Source organism: Lithobates pipiens, unplaced genomic scaffold (genome assembly GCF_037356315.1).
Source record: "Lithobates pipiens isolate NorthernLeopardFrog02 unplaced genomic scaffold, aLitPip1_a1.2 Scaffold_25, whole genome shotgun sequence".
NCBI classification, from domain to species: Eukaryota; Metazoa; Chordata; class Amphibia; order Anura; family Ranidae; genus Lithobates; species Lithobates pipiens.
The window spans coordinates 183,121,350-183,144,484 of record NW_027507787.1 but is presented as its reverse complement, the minus strand read 5'-3'; the positions used below and the strand labels follow the sequence as shown (position 1 = coordinate 183,144,484).

Sequence of the window (23,135 nt, the reverse complement as noted above, 5' to 3'; positions counted from 1 at the left end):
GTATTTAGGTTCGCCGCAGCTTTTTATAGCGCCAGGGACCCCCATATACTACCGCATAAAGCCCCCTGATTGCCCCCTAGTTAACCCTTTCACCAGTGATCACCATATAACGGTTACAGGTGACGCTGGTTGGTTAGTTATTTTTTTATAGTTTCAGGGCACCCGCCATTTATTACCTAATAAAGGTTTAACCCCCTGATCACCCGGCGGGTGTCATTTGTGACTAATAACTGTTAGGGCAGTTAGGGTTAGCCCCCTTTAGTTCTAAGGTACCCCCCTAACCCCCCCAATAAAGGTTTAACCCCGTGATCACCCCCCGTCGCCAGTGTCACTAAGGCTGGGTTTCATATTGCAGCGGTTTATGAGAACGGATGTGATTCGCACCGCACTGCAGTGCAAATCACATCCGATCTCTGTGCGATTCGAGTTCAGCCATTCGCCGCACCCGCCGCAAATTCGCACGGGACCCTTTTTTTGGCCCGCAGCAGAATCGGATCGCATGGGTGTTCACACCATGCGATCCGAGTTTGCAGATCGCACTGCGATATGCGAACTGATCTGGGGGTGTCAGTAACATTTCACTGACACTCCCAGCAGTTCGCATAGGGCAGTGTGAACTGCCGCCGGGAGGCATGCGATGCGGGAACCCGCCGCGCATTCGTGGCGTTCCCGCATCGCTCCAGTGTGAACCCAGCCTAATAAGCGATCGTTTTTCTGATCGCTGTATTAGTGTCACAGGTGACGCTAGTTAGGCAGGTAGGTATTTAGGTTCCCTGCAGCTTTTTATAGCACCAGGGACCCCCATATACTACCGCATAAAGCCCCCTAATTGCCCCCTAGTTAACCCTTTCACCAGTGATCACCATATAACTGTTACAGGTGACGCTGGTTGGTTAGTTATTTTTTTATAGTTTCAGGGCACCCGCCATTTATTACCTAGTCTCACTAGTGTACCCCTAAATTTAGGGGTGTCTACTTTCCAAAATGGGGTCATTTGGGGGGGGTTTGTGCCATCTTGGCATTTTATGGCCTTCAAAACTGTAACGCCCTTAGAAAGCCTGAAGGCGGTGCTTGGTTTTCGGGGCCCCGTACGCGGCTAGGCTCCCAAAAAGTCCCACATATGTGGTATCCCCGTACTCAGGAGAAGCAGCAGAATTTATTTTGGGGTGTCATTTCACATATGCCCATGGCATGCATGAGCAATATATCATTTAGTGACAACTTTGTTAAAAAAAAAAAAAAAAAAAAAAAAAAAAAAGTTTGTAATTTTCCCGCAACTTGTGGCAAAATATAAAATATTCCATGGACTCAACATGCCTCTCAGCAAATAGCTTGGGGTGTCTACTTTCTAAAATGGGGTCATTTGTGGGGGTTTTGTGCCATCTTGGCATTTTATGGCCTTCAAAACTGTAATAGGTAGTGAGAAGTGAACTCAAAAATTTACGCCCTTAGAAAGCCTGAAGGCAGTGATTGGTTTTCGGGGCCCCGTACGCGGCTAGGCTCCCAAAAAGTCCCACATATGTGGTATCCCCGTACTCAGGAGAAGCAGCAGAATTTATTTTGGGGTGTCATTTCACATATGCCCATGGCATGCATGAGCAATATATCATTTAGTGACAACTTTGTTAAAAAAAAAAAAAAAAAAAAAAAAGTTTGTAATTTTCCCGCAACTTGTGGCAAAATATAAAATATTCCATGAACTCAAGATGCCTCTCAGCAAATAGCTTGGGGTGTCTACTTTCTAAAATGGGGTCATTTGTGGGGGTTTTGTGCCATCTTGGCATTTTATGGCCTTCAAAACTGTAATAGGTAGTGAGAAGTGAACTCAAAAATTTACGCCCTTAGAAAGCCTGAAGGCGGTGCTTGGTTTTCGGGGCCCCGTACGCGGCTAGGCTCCCAAAAAGTCCCACATATGTGGTATCCCCGTACTCAGGAGAAGCAGCAGAATTTATTTTGGGGTGTCATTTCACATACGCCCATAGCATGTGTGAGCAATATATCATTTAGTGACAACTTTGTGTAAAAAAAAAAAAAAAATTTTTTTTTTTGTCATTATTCAATCGCTTGAGGCAAAAAAATAAAATATTCAATGGGCTCAACATGCCTCTTATCAATTTCCTTAGGGGGTCTACTTTCCAAAATGGGGTCATTTGGGGGGGTTTTGTACTGCCCTGCCATTTTAGCACCTCAAGAAATGAGATAGGCAGTCGTAAACTAAAAGCTGTGTAAATTCCAGAAAACGTACCTTAGTTTGTAGATGTGACAACTTTTGCGCAAACCAATAAATATACAATTATTGACTTTTTTTTTACCAAAGACATGTGGCTGAATACATTTTGGCCTAAATGTATGACTAAAATTGAGTTTATTGGATTTTTCTAATAACAAAAACTAGAAAATATCATTTTTTTTCAAAATTTGCGGTCTTTTTACGTTTATATCGCAAAAAATAAAAATCGCAGAGGCAATCAAATACCATCAAAAGAAAGCTCTATTTGTGGGAAGAAAAGGACGCAAATTTTGTTTGGGTACAACATTGCATGACCGCGCAATTACCAGTTAAAGCAGCGCAGTGCCAAAGTGTAAAAAGACCTCTGGTCATTTACCAGCAAAATGGTCCGGTCTGAAAGTGGTTAATGCAAGAAGATATTCTGCTTTACAAGGTGTTAAGGGACCGAGGTCTGTCAGACTTGGTAATTTCCACTATGCTGAGAGTCATCTTCTCGGAAGATTTATCATCGTATGTGGAAGACCTACATCTCCATGTGTGAGGAGATGGGGTGGCGTCCACACACATACTCAGTTTCCAGGCTCCTGCTATTTTTGCAGCGAGGAGTGGATCAGAAACTTGCCTTAGGGGCAGATGTCAGCCTTGGCTGTCTTCTTTCAATGTCCCTTGGTGACTCGCTCATTGGCGAGTACATTTGTGCAAAGGGTTTTGACACACAGCCCCTCTGGTTTGACCACCGCTACCTCTGTGGGGTCTGAATCTGGTACTATCGGTTCTTCAGAAACCGCCATTTGAAAATGTTAGGGAAAATCCCTTGACTTTTCTCAGAAAGTAGTCTTTCTAGTGGCAATTGCAGCTGCCAGAAGAGTTTCTGTATTGGTGGCTTTGTCATGCAAGCTTCCCTACCTGGTTCTCCACAAGGATAAGGCGGTGCTATGTTCACAACCCTCCTTTTTTCAAAAGGTGGTTTTGAGCCTTCGTTTAAATGAAGGCGTCGTGTTGTCATCCCTATGTTCTAAGCTGACATATCCAAAAGAAGTTGCTTTACATTCCCGAGTCGTGGTCCGGGCTCTATGGGTGTATCTGTCTGCTACGGATCCCTTCCGGAGGTCAAACTCTGTTTGTCTAGGTGGCTGGTCTGAAAAAGGTCTGGCGGTCTCGTCAACCACAGTCTCTCGTGGAGTAGACAGATCGGGGTTCAGGCTTATGCCTTAAAAGGGTAGGTCTCCCCCTTTACTATCACAGCTCGTTCCACCGGGCAATTGGAGCCTCTTGGGCTTCCGGACATCATGTGTCTGTCTCCCAGGTGTGTAAGGCGGCGACTTGGTCGTCCGTTCACACTTTCACTAAATTCTACAAAGTTGATGTGAGCGCATCTTTGGATGCTTGCTTTGGCCACAAAGTTTTTGCAGTGCTGTGTAAAGTTACAATTTACACTTTCATTGAGTTACAAGTTATGAACGCATCTTTGGATGCATACGTGGCCGCAGGTTTTGATGGCGGCCGTTTTAAGGTGGCAACTCCTCCGTTTTGAGGAGTTCCTCTTGGTGTGGGTGAAGTTGTTTCTTGACACGGCTTGGGGACGTTCCTAAGGTCAAGATTACTGGAGCTGTGTCTGTCAATGAACGAAATAGTAAACAGGATTTTTGTACTCGCCGTAAAATCCCTTTCTCTGAAGTTCATTGACGGATACAGAACTCACCCCTCCCTATTTCTGGTTGTACTGCTTTTTGACAAACTGAGCTGCAGCAAGCAGAGTGAGAGGTTATAGCCAGTGCGACCGCCCCCTGGGCGGTGCGGTGCTTTGCAGTTTTGCTGTTTTTACATGTTCTGCCTAGTCCTCTCCTGAAGGTGGCGATATAACCCTAAGGTCAAGGAGCTGTGTCCATCAATGAACTTCAGAGAAAAGGATTTTACGGTGGGTACAAAAATCCTATTTTTGGCTTTACATATAGTTTACCACACTGTGCTCAGGAAAGTAATTGTACTGGGCATAGGATGTTCCTGAAAGCTGCTAGCAAAAGCCAGAGATAATGAATACTTGTAGATCTCATTCATTTTAATTATTGGGGAACATACATTACTGGGCAAAAGCTTTAGGCAAGTGTGAAAAGAGTGTTTAATTTTTTATATTTTATCAATGAAATGGAAAGTAAATGAACAGAAGAGAAATCCAAATCAAATCAATAGGGCGTGACCACCCTTTGCCTTCAAAACCACATCAATTCTTCTAGATACACTAGTTTTTGAAGGAACGCAGCAGGTAGGTTGCTCCAAACATCTTGGATCGCTAACCACAGATCTACTGTGGATGTAGGCTGCCTCAAATCCTTCTGCCTCTTCATATAATCCCAGACAGAATAGATTATGTTGAGATCAGGGCTCTGTGGGGCCCAAGCCATCACTTCCAGGTCTCCTTGTTCTTCTTTATGCTGCAGATTGTTCTTAACAACTTCGCATCCAGGCCAATTCTGACATTTCTCTCATACATATAAAATTCATAATTTTTTTTGCTAGAAAATTACATAGAACCCCAAACATTATATATGTTTTTTTAGCAAAGACCCTAGCTAATACAATGGCGGTTGTTGCAACTTTTTATCTCGCACGGTATTTGCATAGGCAACGCTTTAAATTTTTTTTACTGGTTACATGTTTTGGGTTACAGAGAAGGTCTAGGGCTAGAATTATAGCTCTCGCTCTAACGTTCGTGGCGATACCTCACATGTGTGCTTTGAACACCGTTTTCATATGTGGGCGGGACTTACGTATGCGTTCGCTTCTGCATACGAGCTCACGGGGACAGGGGCGCTTTAAATTTTTTTTTTTTTTATTGTTAATTTTATTTTTATTTTTTTAGTTTGACACAAAAAAAAAATTTGATTACTTTTATTCCTATTACAAGGAATGTAAACAACACTTGTAATAGGAATATGGCACGATCGGATCTATTTACAGTGAGATATGGGGTCAATAAGACCCCATATCTCACCTCTAGGCCGGGAAGCCTAAAAAATAAAAAAAAAGATCACGGCTTCCCAGCCAAATCGGGGCTGTTAATTTGAATGCAGAGGCCAGGCGTGACGTCATAACATCGCGCCTGGCCTCCGAACGATCATAGAGACTCTGGGGACGATCTGGTCCACCGGAAATCTCGATGATATCATCCGGGGGCCGGCGGATCCTGTGACCGACTCACCGATGGAAGCGGTGAGTCGGTACAAGCACCGGAGGGTGGGGGCGTCCCCTCCCGCCACCCGTAAGAACGATCAAGCGGCAGAACAGCTGCTATGATCGTTCTTATGGTGCAGGGAATCGCCGGCTGAAAATGCTGATATCTGAATGATGTCTGTGGCCTCAGGCATCATTCAGATAAACCGCCATAAAGCCCATGACGTCATATGACGTAGTTTGGGCGCCAAGTGGTTAAAGTAGTTCTAAAGCCTAAGGGCCGGTTCACACAGCGATGCGCGGCGAGGCGTCTCCGACTTACCTCGCCGCGACCTGCGGGGAGCTCAGCGGCGACTTGCAGAGGACTTCTGTATAGAAGTCAATGCAAGTCGCCCCGAAGTAGTACAGGAACCTTTTTTCTGAGTCGGAGCGACTCGAGTCGCTCCTCTCAGAACGGTTCCATAGTACTGAATGGGGGCGACTTGCTGTGTGAACCGGCCCTTAGGGTTTTTCACATTAATGCATTCTATGCATTAGGGTGGCAAACCTTTTGTGCTGCAGCTGCCCCCCAGACCCCCTCCTCTTTTTGTAATGAGTCTGCCCGATCCAGGGATGCGCAGCGGCTCCCTATCCTGTCTCACTCTTCATTGGACAGATTAATAGCGGGAGTGATTGGCTCCCGCTACTGTCAATCAAATCCAGTGACGTGGGAGTCCCGCTGAGGGACCCCATAGCAGAGAGGGGGCCTGGATTACCGGGGGGGGGGGGTGGAGAAGAGGATCGGGTTGGTTTTGCACAGAACAGGTAAGTATAGACATGTTGTTTTAGGTTTTATTTTATTTTATTTATTTATTTATTTATTTTTATATATATATATATATATATATATATATATATATATATATATATATATATATATATATATATATAAAAAAAAAGCTTTATAACCACTGACATTGGCTGTATGTTTGAGGTTATTATCCAGCTGAAGAATACATTTGGGACCACCATGCTTCACTGTTGCCTGCAGACACTCATTATTGTATCATTCTCCAGCCCTTTGGCTAACAAACTACCTCCTGCTACAGCCAAATATTTAAAATTTTGGCTTGTTAGTCCAGAGCACCGACTGCCATTTTTCTGCACCCCAGTTTCTATGTTTTTGTGCATATTTGAGCTGCTTAGCCTTACTTCCATGTTGGGGGTATAGCTTTTTGATCGCAGTTCATGAAGACTACTTCTGGACAGACTTCTCCAAACAGTAGATGGGTGTACCTGGGTCCCATGACTTTTTGCCAGTTTTGTGCTAAAGGCACTGCTGAACATCTTCCAATGTTGAAGGGAAGTAAGCATGATGGGTCTTTCATCTGCTGCATAAAGTTTGCTTGATCAACCACTGCAGCTACGGTCCTCCATGTTAAAGATCTTTTGAAGAAGCACAAAGAAAGGCACACCTTGGAATCCCAGTCCTTGCCTTTTGAGAGACCTTGTGTTTTGTTGCTGTCCTCAGTCTTGCCATGGTGTATGACCTTTGACCTGAAACGGTCTTCCACAACCTCACCACAGAGTTTGTCTGTTCCTCACCCAGTTTTAGTACTCCTATGCAGCTGTTCTGTTTCAGTTAATGACTGTGTTTCAACCTACATATAAAATTGATGATTATTAGCCCCTTCTTGGTATATATTGGTTAATTATTCACCTGACTCTAATCCTACAAAATCCCTAACTTTTGCAAGTGTACACAGTGCAAGTGTAAGAATTGATGCTCGTTTAAAATCAAAGGGTAGTAGCACCATATATTGATTTGATTTTGATTTTTCTTCTGTTCTCTCACTTGTAAAATGATAACAATAAACAATGAAAATCTATATTTTTGAAAGCATTTTTACTTTTACAGCATTTCTTCACACGTGTCTAAAACTTGCACAGTGCTGTATTGTATGTTGTAAAGTATCATAACACACCATAAACTATATAGTAGATGTTTAATTATCGTAGTATGGGGATTGTTCACATTTTTTCTTTCTAGCTCATAAATCATTAGTAAAATATCTGATCATGAGAGTGCTGTAGGGTAGGTGAGGGAGCAGAAATCATTGCCCCTTTGATAAACTACCTTGACTAAATACAGAAGTATCTGTGTAAATTGTGTACATCTACATTCATGTCTTATTTCCCGATCCTGAGAATTTCTTAAATGAGTCACTTTACTGCTGTATTTCACATACTAAAACGATCATCTTTTTTTTTCCTGGGGCCCTAGGTAATGATTTGACAAGACCTTGAGGCGGACTTCAGTTTTTTAATACTGACTAACAAATATACTATGTTAGCAATCTTCCCAAAAAATAAAAATAAAAAAAGAATCATAAATTGCTGTTGCTAATCACATGTTGAAGATTGAACACATATGACTATTCCAGTTCTTTTGTAAGAACTGGGTTTAAGATATGTGTTATGTTAAAGGGGTTTTCCAATTTTTCAAAAAAAATGGGGTTGTTAAGAGGGACTTCACTTATCTGTCAACAAACTGCCTCACTGGTTGGTAGGAACCCAGTGCTATAAGCCTGTAACAATGGAAAAAACTGTCATCACTTGGGTGCCTATAGCTTCCCATGGAGGGGGGGGGGGGGGATTTACTAAAACTATAGCAGACTGAATCTGGGGCAGCTCTGCATAGTGACCTTATATCTTCAGCTTGATCAGTTAGACCCCTTTCACACTGGGTTATTTTGCATGCGCTAAACAACCCTGTGTGAAAGTGTCAATAAAAAAAAAAAACACAACACCGTTTTTTTAAAGTAATTTATTAATCAGCTCCGGGGGTCTTCTTCTGACTTGGGGGGGGGGGGGGGGGGGTCTTCTTCTGACTTCTCCGCTCTGTTCGGCCTCTTCTCCTGGTGTATTGACACTTTTATTTCCTCAGGTGAATGGGTAGGGGTACAATGTATCCCTTACTCATTCACATAGTGTGGGGGGGGGGGCAGGATCTTGGGGCCCCCTTATTAAAGGGGCTCCTGGATTCAGACAAGCCCCCCCGAAGACCCCGACAACCAACGGCCAGGGTTGTCGGGAAGAGGCCCTTGTCCTCATCAACATGGGGACAAGGTGCTTTGTGGTGGGGGGGCGCAGGGCACTCACCCCCCCCCCCCAATGTTGAGGACATGCGACCTGGTACAGTGCTCGCTCATCCCCCACCCCATTTCCTGACCGGCCGGGCTGCGTGCTCGGATAAGGGTCTGGTATGGATTTGGGGGGGCCCATGCCGTTTTTCTTTTTCGTCGTAGGGGGGGTTCCCCTTAAAATCCATACTAGACCTAAGGGCCTGGTATGCTCTTAGAGGGGGAACCCATGCCGGTTTTTTATTTTAAAAAAAAAACCCCTTGAGAGCTGATTATTCTGATTTGCCACGGCCAAAGTCGTGTTGTAAGTCGCCCCAAGTCGCGTTGAAGTCACTCCAGGTCGAGCTGTTATTCATACTCAAGTGTGTCCAAGTTGCCTCCAAAAGTCGCGCTGGAAGTCGCGTTGCCCCTATGTGAATGGACTCTTGGGATACATGTTTTACATGAATGAATAAATCTGAACATTGTAAGATTTGTTTGTGTCAACACTCTTATCTAATATATTTGAAGGAGAGATGGCTCTGCTGAAAAACAGCCCTATTAGCCAAATCACCAGCCAGGCAAAAATAATAGCCTTAAAAAAAGAAAATTAATGCAGCCATCACATCCAGGAATTGGTAAGCTGCAATATAATAAATGCTTGTGTTAGGGTTTAATACTGCTTTAAGTGGTTTGTTTGGAGTTCTACTTTAATCTTGGTGCTTGACATGCATATACAGTATCTCACAAAAGTGAGTACACCCCTCACATTTTTATAAATATTTTATTATATCTTTTCATGGCGACTTGCTGTTTGGAAGCTGAACAGTGGGATCTTGAGTGGAAAGTGTGAACAAGTTTTGCTTTTGAATGCTGGTGATCGCTGTTGCGTTTTTTAGGTTATTTTTGGGTTTTTTCCTTGCAGCTTTTTTAACACCTTTGTTACTTTTTAAACAGACTTTTTTTTTTTCCTTTCTTTCCTTCTTTAACCAGAGTTTAAAACGGGAGGTTGTGACAGGGGTCAAAGTACCTGTGTAGTGAGTGTGTACCTGTGTACTGTAAGTACACGTGGGCTGTATTGAGTACTTGAGTATTGTGAGTGTTGGGAGTACCTGTGTATTGAGTACCTGAGCGTTATCTGAGTAGTGTGTGTGGATCGTTAGTACCTGTAGTGTATTGTGTGTACCTGTGTAGTGTGAGTGCACGTGGGCGGCGAGTAAAGGAGAGCCGGGAACGTACCCGACGGAACAGCACAGAGGCGAATGGGGACAAAGAGGTGCAGGCACTAGAAACGAATAGATGGGTGACAGGAAGGATAAAGGGGGGGGGGGGGGGGGAGTTCCAGGGAGGCCGATTCTGGGCTTGAGCAGAAGCTGGGGAAGACCTGGCTGTCATGGTGCAAGTCAGAGGCAGATGGATTGTCCTAAATAAAGGTTTTAGGGACTTGGGAGCTAAATTGAGGAAAAGGACCTCCAAGGTAGTATTCTCAGGAATAATACTGGTACCTCAAACCACATCACAAAGGCAGAGGGAGATTAGGGAAGTAAACAAGTGGCTGAGGAGCTGGTGTAGTAAGGAGGGGTTTGGGTTCCTAGAAAACTGGGCCGACTTCTCAGTCGGTCACCAGTTCTGTAGAAGGGACAGACTGCACCTAAAATGAGTAGGGTGCAGATCTGCTGGGATTGAAGATGGCTGAAAGATTAGAGGGGTTTTTAAACTAGGCGACGGGGGAGGGGGGGGGAGGTCCAGAGGTAGAGAAAGTCAGTCAACAATGAACATATTCCAGAGGGTAGTGTTGGGGGAACTGGTGGTAGGTTGATTAAAGCACATAAACCCAAGGTAAGTATAGTAAGTCCTATTTGCAATCTCGGAACACCCAATAAGAGGACAGTATGTGGCTGGTCTAAACATGTTCACCGATGCCAGGAGCGGACAAGATGGATGAACTAGAGATACTGTTGAACGAGGTGGATTTAGATTTTGTGGGAATTTTAGAGACCTGGTTCAACAGGTCTCATGATTGGCTGGCAACCATTCAAGAGTATTCCCTTTATCTCAGGGATAGAGAGGGTAAAAAAGGCGGAGGGGTATGCCTATATATCACAAATAATGTACAAGTGAATGTGAGGCCGCGTACACACGCGCGGACTGTTCGCCCAACCTTGTCCGCTGAACAGTGTTTGGGCGGACAGTCCGCTCGTGTGTGGGGCTTCAGCGGACAGTTTCAGCGGACAGTTGGCCGAACAAGGTCTTACGGAAATTCCGAAAAACTGTCCGCTGAAACAAGGTTTCAGCGGACTGTTCGCTCGTGTGTAGGCTTGTTCGGCCAACTAAGTCTCGCGCATGCTCAGAAAGGATTTCCACGTCGGAAGGTTGCATTGCAGTGTATAGGACGTCGTATTTTTCGTCCCGTCGTACGTGCCGTTCACGTCATCGCGCACGGTTTCAGCAAACTGTTCGTCCGTCGTGTGTGGCCATGTCCGTCCATGCTAAGTTTGAGCGGACTGTTCGCTCAAACTGTTGGACGGACAAAGTTGGGCCAACAGTCCGCGCGTGTGTACGCGGCCTGAGAGATGACATCAATAAGGGAGCTATGAAGGAGGTGGAATCATTATGGGTAGAGCTCCAAAGGGATGAAGCTAAGGGGAAAATAATACTGGGGGTATGCTATGGCCCCCTAATCTTAGGAGGACCTTCTATCACAATTTGGATTAGCAGCAAGGATGGGAAGTGTTATCATAATGGGGGATTTTAATTATCCAAACATAGACTGGGCAGAAGGAACCACACATTCGTCTAATGCCGCGTACACATGTAGCCGTCTGTCCGACGTACTTAGTCTGGCGGACTTTCCGCCAGACTGTACGTCGGACTTTCCGAACGGGCTACTTGCCCACACACGGCACTTTTTCAGTGGACTAATACGGCATACTAAGGCCGCCGTACTATCCGCCCTACTTTTGAAATGAACGGACTCGCCCACACACGCGGAGGAAAGTCCGCTCATTTCGAGCGCGTCTCCAGGTAGGCGGGGCCCGCGAAGGATACGTCGCTGGCCCCGCCGCCTGGTATGGACTTAAAGGGGAACCCCAACGCCGAAAAAAAACGGCGTGGGGGTCCCCCCAGGTCCACATCAGACCCTTGTCCGAGCACGCTACCCGGCCGGCCAGGAAAGGGGGGAAGAGCGAGCCCCCCCCCTCCTGAGCCGTACCAGGCCGCGTGCCCTCAACATGGGGGGTGCCTTGGGGAAGGGGGGGCCACGCGGCCCCCCCCACCCCAAAGCACCTTGTCCCCATGTTGATGAGGACAAGGGCCTCTTCCCGACAACCCTGGCCGTTGGTTGTCGGGGTCTGCGGGCAGGGGGCTTATCTGAATCCGGGAGCCCCCTTTAATAAGGGGGCCCCGGATACCGGCCCCCCACCCTATGTGAATGAGTATGGGGTACAATGTACCCCTACCCATTCACCTGTAAAATAAAGTACAAAAAAAACACAACACACAAGATAAAATAGTTTATTGCACAGCTCCGGGGGTCTTCCGTCTTTGGGGGGTCTTCTTGCCGGACTCCTCCGCTATCTTCTTGTAGCTCTTTTACTAGCGGAGGAGCCCGGCTTTCTTCCTCGCCGCCGGCCTCTTCTTCCGACTTCAGGAGTCTTGTCCCCCTCTTCGGTTCTTCTGCCGGGCCACCACGTCTTCTTATAGCTCTTTTACAGGCGGTAGCCCAGTCTTCTGTCGCCGCCTTCCGTTCTTCTGTTCTTCTCTTCTTCTTCAGATGTTGCCTCGCCGAGTCCTCCTCTCACAATGACGGGGACCGGGCACGCGGTGACTTATATAGGGACAAGGGGCGGGGTCTTCGGTGGATGTCACATGGGTTGACCACTTGACTGTGACATCGTAAGGGGGCGGGGTCACCATGTGACATCAACCCATGTGACATCCACCGAAGACCCGCCCCTTGTCCCTATATAAGTCGCCGCGTGCCCGGTCCCCGTCGTGAGCGGATGACTCGGCGAGGCAACATCTGAAGAAGAAAAGAACAGAAGAACGGAAGGCGGCGGCGACAGAAGACCGGGCCACCGCCTGTAAAAGAGCTATAAGAAGGCGCGGTGGCCCGGCAGAAGAACCGAAGAGGGGGACAAGACCCCCGAAGTCGGAAGAAGAGGCCGGCGGCGAGGAAGAAAGCCGGGCTCCTCCGCTAGTAAAAGAGCTACAAGAAGATAGTGGAGGAGTCCGGCGAGAAGACCCCCGAAGACGGAAGACCCCCGGAGCTGTGCAATAAACTATTTTATCTTGTGTGTTGTGTTTTTTTTGTACTTTATTTTACAGGTGAATGGGTAGGGGTACATTGTACCCCATACTCATTCACATAGGGTGGGGGGGCCGGTATCCGGGGCCCCCTTATTAAAGGGGGCTCCCGGATTCCGATAAGCCCCCCCGCCCGCAGACCCCGACAACTAACGGCCAGGGTTGTCGGGAAGAAGCCCTTGTCCTCATCAACATGGGGACAAGGTGCTTTGGGGTGGGGGGGCCACGTGGCCCCCCTTCCCCAAGGCACCCCCCATGTTGAGGGCACGCGGCCTGGTACTGCTCAGGAGGGGGGGCGCTCGCTCGCCCCTCCTTTCCTGGCCGGCCGGGTAGCGTGCTCGGACAAGGGTCTGTTGTGGACTTTGGGGGGACCCCCATGCCGATTTTTTTCCGGCATTGGGGTTCCCCTTTAAGTCCATACCAGGCGGCGGGGCCAGCGACGTCTCCTTCGCGGGCCCTGCCTACCTGGAGACCCACTCGAAATGAGTGGACTTTTCTCCGGGCGGGAAAAGTCTGTTCATTTCAAAAGTACGGAGGACTGGCATACACATGGCCGGATTGTCCGCCAAAATGCGAGTCCGGCGGGAAGATTGGAGTGTAAAACTACATTCTAAGTCCGCCGTACTTTCGGGTCAAAAAAGTATGCCGGAGGCTACACACGGGGGGATTGTTTGGCGGACTTCAGTTTGCCGGACTTTTCCACCCGCTTGTTTGATCGTGTGTACGCGGCATAAGGCTCACCAGTTCCTAAATGTCTTGCAGGACAATTGCATGGGTCAGATGGTAGACGCACCAGCTAGAAACAACGCATTACTAGATCTACTGATTAACAACAATACAGACCTGCTCATGGATGTGGAAATACGAGGTAATTTAGGAAAAAGCGATCACAGGTCAATTGGCTTCAGTATAAAGTGCCCAAATAGGAAACATAAGGGGAACACAAAGACACTGAATTTCAAAAGAGCCAACTTCCCTGAGCTACGAACCTTGCTAGAAGATATAAATTGGGATAAAATCTTAGAAACAAAGAACATGGTGGAGAAATGGGTTTGCTTTAAGAGCATATAAAATAAGGGCATTAGCCAGTGCATCCCATTAGGAAATACATTTAAAAGAGCGATCAAAAGTCCTGGATGGCTGAACTCTAATGTAAAAATGCATATAAAAGCAAAGGAGAAGGCCTTCAAAAAATACAAGGCTGAGGGATCATCATCCGCATTCAGACGTTACAAAGAATACAACAAGATATGTTAGGGCAGCTAAGATAGAACACAAAAGACGCATAGTGGAGGAGAGCAAAAAAATCCCAAGAAATTCTTTAAGTTTATAAACAGTAAAAAAGGACAAACCATATTGGCCCCATAAAGAATGAGGAAGGACATCTGGTTACAAAGAATGGGGAGATGGCGAAGGTATTGAATTTATTCTTCTACTCAGTCTTCACAAGGGAAATGGGTGGGGGGGGGGGGGTGCTTCAGTAACCAAAACTGCAGTGTTTGTCCTCATGACACATCACAAGAAGCACCCTCATGGTTAATAGAGGACAAAATTAGAAGTAGACTTCCGAATCTCAACATTAATAAATCACCGGGACCAGATGGCTTGCACCCGAGGGTACTTGGGCAACTCAGTCAAGTAATTGTCAGACCATTGTTCCTAATTTTTACTGACTGGAATGGTAACAGCTGATTTGGAGAAAAACCAATGTAGCGCCAAAATACATCCCTCGTAATCACAGACCAGTTAGCCTAACATCAATAGTATGCAAGCTCTTGGAGGGGATAAGGGACTATATACAAGATTTTAGTAAGGAAAATGCTATCATTGGCAGTAATCGTCATTCATGAAGAATTGTTCTTGTCAAACCAATCTATTAACCTTCTATGAGGAGGTAGACGTGGTGTATCTGGATTCTGCAAAAGCAATTGATACAGTTCCCCATAAACGTTTACTGTACAAAGTAAGGTCCGTTGGCATGGACCATAGGGTGAGTACATAGATTGAAAACTGGCTACAAGGGAGAGTTCAGAGGGTGATAAGTGGACAATACTCGGAATGGTTGGGGTGAGAAGTGGGGTCCCCCAGGGTTTTGTGCTGAGACCAATCCTGTTTAATTTGTTCATAAATGACCTGGTGGATGGGGTAAACCAATCTCTGTATTTGCGGATGACACTAAGCTAAGCAGGGCAATAACTTCTCCACATGATGTGGGAACCTTGCATATAGGTCTGAACAAATTAATGGGGTGGGTAACTACATGGCAAATGAGGTTTAAACACTTCTGGACCACCGCACGCTTATATAGGTCCTAAATTTAAAGAGGGATATCTTTGTTATGGCAGCAGCTAGCTGCCACAACCCTGGTATCCTCTTCTTTGGCGGGCGGTCCCTGTCTCCATATCATTGCAGGGCGGAAGCGACGTCAAAACGTCACTTCTGCCCATAGTTTTTTTTTTTTTTTTTTTTTTTTTTTTTGCATTTTGGTTTAAATATGAGATCTGAGGTTCTGTCACGCTTTTTTTTTTTTTTTTTTTTTTTTCTATTACAAGGGATGTTTTAGGAATAAAAGTGACACAATTATTTTTTTTTCTAAAGAATAGTGCAAAAAAGGTAAAATAAATAAATATTTTTTATTTTATGCCCCATCCCGCTGAGCTCGCATGCAGAAGCGAACGCATATGTGGGCAGCAGCCGCATATGAAAACTGTGTTCAAACCACACATGTGAGGTATTGCTGTGATCGGTAGAGCGAGAGCAATAATTCTAGCACTAGACCTCTAACTCAAAACATGCAACCTGTAGGATTTTTTAAATCTTGCCTGTGGAGATTTTTATGGGTAAAAGTTTGTCGCCATTCCACGAATGGGCGCAATTTTGAAGCGTGAAATGTGGGGTATCAATTTACTCAGCGTAACATCTTTCACAATATTAAAACAAATTGGGCTAACTTTACTGTTTTTTTTTTTAATTCAAAAAAGTGTACTTTTTCCAAAAAAAGTGCGCTTGTAAGCTGCGCAAATACGGTGTGACAGAATGTATTGCAACAACTATCATTTTATTCTCTAGGGTGTTAGAAATAAACGTATAATGTTTGGGGGTTCTAAGTAATTTTCTAGCAAAAAAAAACAAAACTGTTTTTAATTTGTAAACAACAAATCTCAAAAACTGGGTCTTTAAGTGGTTAATGTAGAAAAATATAAATTATGCATTTGGGTGTCAAATATGAATACCATTTATTCACTAGGGCTTGAACCTCTGGGGGAATCTAGCATGGAAAAGGACCTGGGGGTCCTAGTAGATGATAGGCTCAGCAAGCTGCTGCTAACAAAACAGAATATTGGCATACATTAAAAAGGGATAAAGCAATAATTCTCCCACTCTGGAGTATGCTGTCCATTTCTGGGCACCGGTCCTCAGGAAAGATGTACTGGAAATGGAGCGAGTACAAAGAAGGGCAACAAAGCTAATAAAGGGTCTGGAGGATATTAGTTATGAAGAAAGGTTGCGAGCGCTGAATGTATTCTCTCTGGAGAAGAGACGCTTGAGAGGGGATATGATTTAGATTTACAAATACCATACTAGTGACCCCAAAATAGGGATAAAACTTTTTTGTGGAAGGGAGTTTAATAAGACAAGTGGCCACTCACTAAAATGAGAAGAAAGGGGGTTTAACCGTAGAGGGTTCTTTACTGTAAGAGCGTTTAAGGATGTGGAATTCCCTTCTACAGGCGATGGTTTCAGCAGGGGGCATCGATAGTTTCAAAAAAACTTTTTTAAGCACCTGAAAGAACGCAACATACAGGGATATACAATGTACTACTGACATATCACACACATAGGTTGGACTTGTGCATTTTTTAAACCTCGCCTACTATGTAACTCTGAAGAAATGCCACTTTGCGACAGTGTAAAGTAGTGAGTATACAACAGCTTGTATAACATTGTAAATTTTCTGTCCCCTCAAAATAACTCAACACACAGTCATTAATGTCTAAACCATTGGCAACAAAAGTGAGTACACCCCTAAGTGAAAATGCCCAAATTGGGCCCAATTAGCCATTTTCCCTCCCCTGTCTTGTGACTTGTTAGTGTTACAAGGTTTCATGTGTGAATGGGGAGCAGGTGTGGTCACTGGAAGTTCAACCTGGCACCTCATGGCAAAGCACTCTCTGAGGATCTGAAATAAAAGCATTGTTGCTCTACTTAAAGATGGCCTAGGCTATAAGAAGATTGCCAAGACCCTGAAACTGAGCTGCAGCATGGTGGCCAAGACCATACAGCGCTTTAACGGGACAGGTTCCACTCAGAACATGACTCGCCATGGTCGACCAAAAAAGTTGAGTGCACATACTTAATCATATCTTTGGGAAATAGATGTATGAGTGCTGTCAGCATTGCTGTAGAGGTTAAAGGGGTGGGGGGGGGGCAGCCTGTCAGTGTTCAGACCATACGCTGCACACTGCATCAAATTGGTCTGCATGGCTGTCGTCCCAGAAGGAAGCCTCTTCTAAAGAAGATGCACAAATCCCACAAGCAGTTTGCTGAAGAGCAGACTAAGGTCATGTATTACTGGAACCGTTTCCTGTGGTCTGATGAAACCAAGATAAACTTATTTGGTTCAGATGGTGTGTGTGTGTGGCGGCAACCAGGTGAGGAGTAGAAAGACAAGTGTGTCTTGCCTGCAGTCAAGCATGGTGGCGGGAGTGCAATGGTTTGGGGCTACATGAGTGCTGCCAGCACTGGGGAGCTACAGTTCATTGAGGGAATCATTAATGACAACATGTACTTTGACATACTGAAGCAGAGCATGGTCACTTACCTTCTGAGACTGGACCACAGGGCAGTATTCCAACATAATTCCCCAAATACACCTCCAAGACGACTGCTGCCTTGCTAAAGAAGCTGAGGGTAAAGGTGATGGACTGGCCAAGCATGTCTCCAGACCTAGACCCTATTGAGCATCTGTGGGGCATCCTCAAACGGAAGGTGGAGGAGCGCAAGGTCTCTAATATCCACCAGCTCCGTGATGTCGCAATGGGGGAGTGGAAGAGGACTCCAGTGACAACCTGTGAAGCTCTGGGGAACTTCATGCCCAAGAGGGTTAAGGCAGTGCTGGAAAATAACTGGGACCACACAAAATACTGACACTTTGGGCCCAATTTGGACATTTTTACTTAGGGGTGTACTCACTTTTGCCAGCGGTTTAGACATGAATGGGTATGTGAGTTATTTTGAGAGGACAGCACATTTACACTGTTATACAAGCTGTACACTCCCTACTTTACATTGTAGCAAAGTGTAATTTCTTCAGTGTTGTCACATGAAAAGATATAATATATTTACAAAAATGTGAGGGGTGTACTCACTTTTGTGAAATACTGTGTGTTTTTTTTTTTTTTTTTTTTTTTGTTTACAAACTATTTTTATTTGGTACATAAATGCAGTACAGAGAATGCATAGATCTAACATAATAGTTACAAAAAAGTCATACATAGTAAATCTTCATAAAAAATCGTGTGCAAAATCGATGAATATATATTGCTATAGTTAGTGACTAGATTTGGTGTAAGATTTGGATGAGAACTATAATAGTGCAATAAATGAGATTTGGACAGCCCATTATGAGACATAAATTTTCAGAAAGGATTAAAAAAGGAGGTGGAATGGTTAAATCAGGGTTCCCATTTTTTTATTATATAAATGGGTGGTATTCTGTGTGATATGGAATATCTTTTCCATAAGATTAACCAGTTGCCGACCGCCGCACGCCGATGTACGTCGGTACAATGGCACGGGCAGGCATAAGGACATACATGTACGTCCCTTGCCTCCCGCGGGTCGGGGGCCCGATCGGGCCCCCGCCCGGTGCCTGCGGCGGTCGGTATTCGTTCGGGAGCGATCCCGGACGAGGGGACGGCCATTCATTCATGGCCACCCCCTCGCGATCGCTCCCGACGAATAGAAATCCCCGGTGACATCACTTCCTCTCCTGTAATGTAAACACAGGAGAGGAAGTGATGTATTCTCTCCTCCGTGTCGGTATTTTTAGTTCCGACACGGAGGAGAGCGGATCAGTAAGTTGCACCAACACTCACACACACAGTAGAACATGCCAGGCACACTCACACCCCCCCTTTACCCCCCGATCACCCCCCCAATTACCCCTGCCCCCCAGTCACAGTGACACCAATGTCATTTTTTTTTTTTTTTTTGCATTGGTGTCATTTGTGACTGTAATAACTGTTAGGGCAGTTAGAGTTAGCCCCCTTTAGTTCTAATGTACCCCCCTAACCCCCCCAATAAAGGTTTAACCCCGTGATCACCCCCCGTCGCCAGTGTCACTAAGGCTGGGTTCACATTGCAGCGGTTTATGAGAACGAATGTGATTCGCACCGCACTGCAGTGCAAATCACATCCGATCTCTGTGCGATTCGAGTTCAGCCATTCGCCGCACCCGCCGCACCCGCCATACCCGCCGCACCCGCCGCAAATTCGCACGGGACCCTTTTTTTGGCCCGCAGCAGAATCGGATCGCATGGGTGTTCACACCATGCGATCCGAGTTTGCAGATCGCACTGCGATATGCGAACTGATCTGGGGGTGTCAGTAACATTTCACTGACACTCCCAGCAGTTCGCATAGGGCAGTGTGAACTGCCGCCGGGAGGCATGCGATGCGGGAACCCGCCGCGGATTCGCGGCGTTTCCGCATCGCTCCAGTGTGAACCCAGCCTAATAAGCGATCATTTTTCTGATCGCCGTATTAGTGTCACAGGTGACGCTAGTTAGGCAGGTAGGTATTTAGGTTCGCCGCAGCTTTTTATAGCGCCAGGGACCCCCATATACTACCGCATAAAGCCCCCTGATTGCCCCCTAGTTAACCCTTTCACCAGTGATCACCATATAACTGTTACAGGTGACGCTGGTTGGTTAGTTATTTTTTTATAGTTTCAGGGCACCCGCCATTTATTACCTAATAAAGGTTTAACCCCCTGATCACCCGGCGGGTGTCATTTGTGACTAATAACTGTTAGGGCAGTTAGGGTTAGCCCCCTTTAGTTCTAAGGTACCCCCCTAACCCCCCCAATAAAGGTTTAACCCCGTGATCACCCCCCGTCGCCAGTGTCACTAAGGCTGGGTTCACATTGCAGCGGTTTATGAGAACGGATGTGATTCGCACCGCACTGCAGTGCAAATCACATCCGATCTCTGTGCGATTCGAGTTCAGCCATTCACCGCACCCGCCGCAAATTCGCACGGGACCCTTTTTTTGGCCCGCAGCAGAATCGGATCGCATGGGTGTTCACACCATGCGATCCGAGTTTGCAGATCGCACTGCGATATGCGAACTGATCTGGGGGTGTCAGTAACATTTCACTGACACTCCCAGCAGTTCGCATAGGGCAGTGTGAACTGCCGCCGGGAGGCATGCGATGCGGGAACCCGCCGCGCATTCGTGGCGTTCCCGCATCGCTCCAGTGTGAACCCAGCCTAATAAGCGATCGTTTTTCTGATCGCTGTATTAGTGTCACAGGTGACGCTAGTTAGGCAGGTAGGTATTTAGGTTCGCTGCAGCTTTTTATAGCGACAGGGACCCCCATATACTACCGCATAAAGCCCCCTAATTGCCCCCTAGTTAACCCTTTCACCAGTGATCACCATATAACTGTTACAGGTGACGCTGGTTGGTTAGTTATTTTTTTATAGTTTCAGGGCACCCGCCATTTATTACCTAGTCTCACTAGTGTACCCCTAAATTTAGGGGTGTCTACTTTCCAAAATGGGGTCATTTGGGGGGGGTTTGTGCCATCTTGGCATTTTATGGCCTTCAAAACTGTAACGCCCTTAGAAAGCCTGAAGGCGGTGCTTGGTTTTCGGGGCCCCGTACGCGGCTAGGCTCCCAAAAAGTCCCACATATGTGGTATCCCCATACTCAGGAGAAGCAGCAGAATTTATTTTGGGGTGTCATTTCACATATGCCCATGGCATGCGTGAGCAATATATCATTTAGTGACAACTTTGTGAAAAAAAAAAAAAAAAAAAAAAAGTTTGTAATTTTCCCGCAACTTGTGGCAAAATATAAAATATTCCATGGACTCAACATGCCTCTCAGCAAATAGCTTGGGGTGTCTACTTTCTAAAATGGGGTCATTTGTGGGGGTTTTGTGCCATCTTGGCATTTTATGGCCTTCAAAACTGTAATAGGTAGTGAGGAGTGAAATCAAAAAATTACGCCCTTAGAAAGCCTGAAGGCGGTGCTTGGTTTTCGGGGCCCCGTACGCGGCTAGGCTCCCAAAAAGTCCCACATATGTGGTATCCCCGTACTCAGGAGAAGCAGCAGAATTTATTTTGGGGTGTCATTTCACATACGCCCATAGCATGTGTGAGCAATATATCATTTAGTGACAACTTTGTGTAAAAAAAAAAAAAAAAATTTTTTTTTTGTCATTATTCAATCGCTTGAGGCAAAAAAATAAAATATTCAATGGGCTCAACATGCCTCTTATCAATTTCCTTAGGGGGTCTACTTTCCAAAATGGGGTCATTTGGGGGAGTTTTGTACTGCCCTGCCATTTTAGCACCTCAAGAAATGAGATAGGCAGTCGTAAACTAAAAGCTGCGTAAATTCCAGAAAACGTACCTTAGTTTGTAGATGTGACAACTTTTGCGCAAACCAATAAATATACAATTATTGACTTTTTTTTTACCAAAGACATGTGGCTGAATACATTTTGGCCTAAATGTATGACTAAAATTGAGTTTATTGGATTTTTCTAATAACAAAAAGTAGAAAATATCATTTTTTTTCAAAATTTGCGGTCTTTTTACGTTTATATCGCAAAAAATAAAAATCGCAGAGGCAATCAAATACCATCAAAAGAAAGCTCTATTTGTGGGAAGAAAAGGACGCAAATTTTGTTTGGGTACAACATTGCATGACCGCGCAATTACCAGTTAAAGCAGCGCAGTGCCAAAGTGTAAAAAGACCTCTGGTCATTTACCAGCAAAATGGTCCGGTCTGAAAGTGGTTAATGTGAGATGCTGTATGTTAAAGTACATATGCAGAATTTTGGCTTCAGTATGTTTTATTTTGAAAGCCATGCAAATTAAATCCAGTATATGTATGATGATGAAGTAAGAAGGCCACGGAGGGCTCATTGGATGGTTTGTGCAACAATTTACACTATAAAAGGATGTCTGTGCAATTACAATACAGGAGGGCGTTCATGGGGCTTACAATCCATAGAATGTTGGATTTTCCATGTGGCATGTCAACTGAACACACCATAACTACATTTATGGATGGATCGTTATTCTCCTCTATTGTGGTTCTGTATGGTGTTCCTTGGAGTGCAGAAAGTATGCAGTCCAGCAGTGAATTTGTCCATGATGCTTTCTGCAACATGGCCTATCTACTGCGCACATTCTTTGATTCCTATGTTAAATTCCAACCTAAGCTTTCATTTAAATACGGTAATGTAGAGAAGGGCCCTTACACATTGTGTACAAACAGTGGTTTCTCTGCAGAAATCCAACCCCCAGAGCTAAAGTTCTCCAATCAGCAGGGAGTGTAAGCTTTTCCTATTGCTTTGTTGGACCTTTGCAGAAAAACCTCTGCTTTCACACAGATACCCCTTCAATACCAAGGGTCCTTCTCTGTGGTATGTTGGCAGGAGACAGGCTTTTCTATTTAGACTTTCTGCTTCTTGAAAGTAAGGCTGTGAACGCCCAGTTGGGCCTTGGTGTAAATTAGGATGTGCATGCAAATGTGGTTAGGAAGCTTTGCTTTATGAAAAGTTTATTGTATATTCAGTACATGTTTTCTGGACAATATTTGTGTATACTTTTCCAAAGAAATGTGAACAAGTGTTAAGCAAAGTGGTAGTCACTTATCGTTTTGTATTTGTTCTATAGCCCATGAGTGCCACCCTTCGAGAGAGGCTCAGGAAAATGCGAAGATCTTTCATTTTGCCATGTACAGTTGCCAAAAGGCTGAAAATTGATTGTGAAGAGAGCGATACTCCTTCACTGTGTGCCAGCAATCCCACCCCTACCCAGGATGCCCAGGAAAGCTCCATAGCACACACACATACTGTTGTCTCATCTGTAGACACTAGTCTTTCAGAATGTCTGCCTTCAGTGGAAGTCTCCACACCAACCACCCCTAGGTATACCAGCCATCAGGATTTGCTTCAGGAGAAAAGGAAGTTACTAAAGCGAGTTGAAGAGAAGGAAGAAATTCTAAGGAGATTAAAATTGGTTAAATTGTATCGATCTAAGGTAATGTGCAACCCTCCTTATATTTGCCTCTGGTTCCTCTTTTCC

The 23,135-nt window shown here is 45.3% G+C and overlaps 1 protein-coding gene across 2 annotated transcripts in view; it reads left to right on the top strand.

Annotated features, from left to right (window-relative positions):
• SFR1 (SWI5 dependent homologous recombination repair protein 1) overlaps positions 1 to 23,135 on the top strand; it is a 40,048-nt gene that overhangs the window by 11,754 nt on the left and 5,159 nt on the right. For both annotated transcript variants that reach the window (XM_077455247.1, XM_077455248.1), the window contains exon 3: positions 22,725 to 23,090. In XM_077455247.1, coding sequence (XP_077311373.1) covers positions 22,725 to 23,090 — 366 coding nt within the window. The remainder of the gene's footprint in view (positions 1 to 22,724; positions 23,091 to 23,135) is intronic.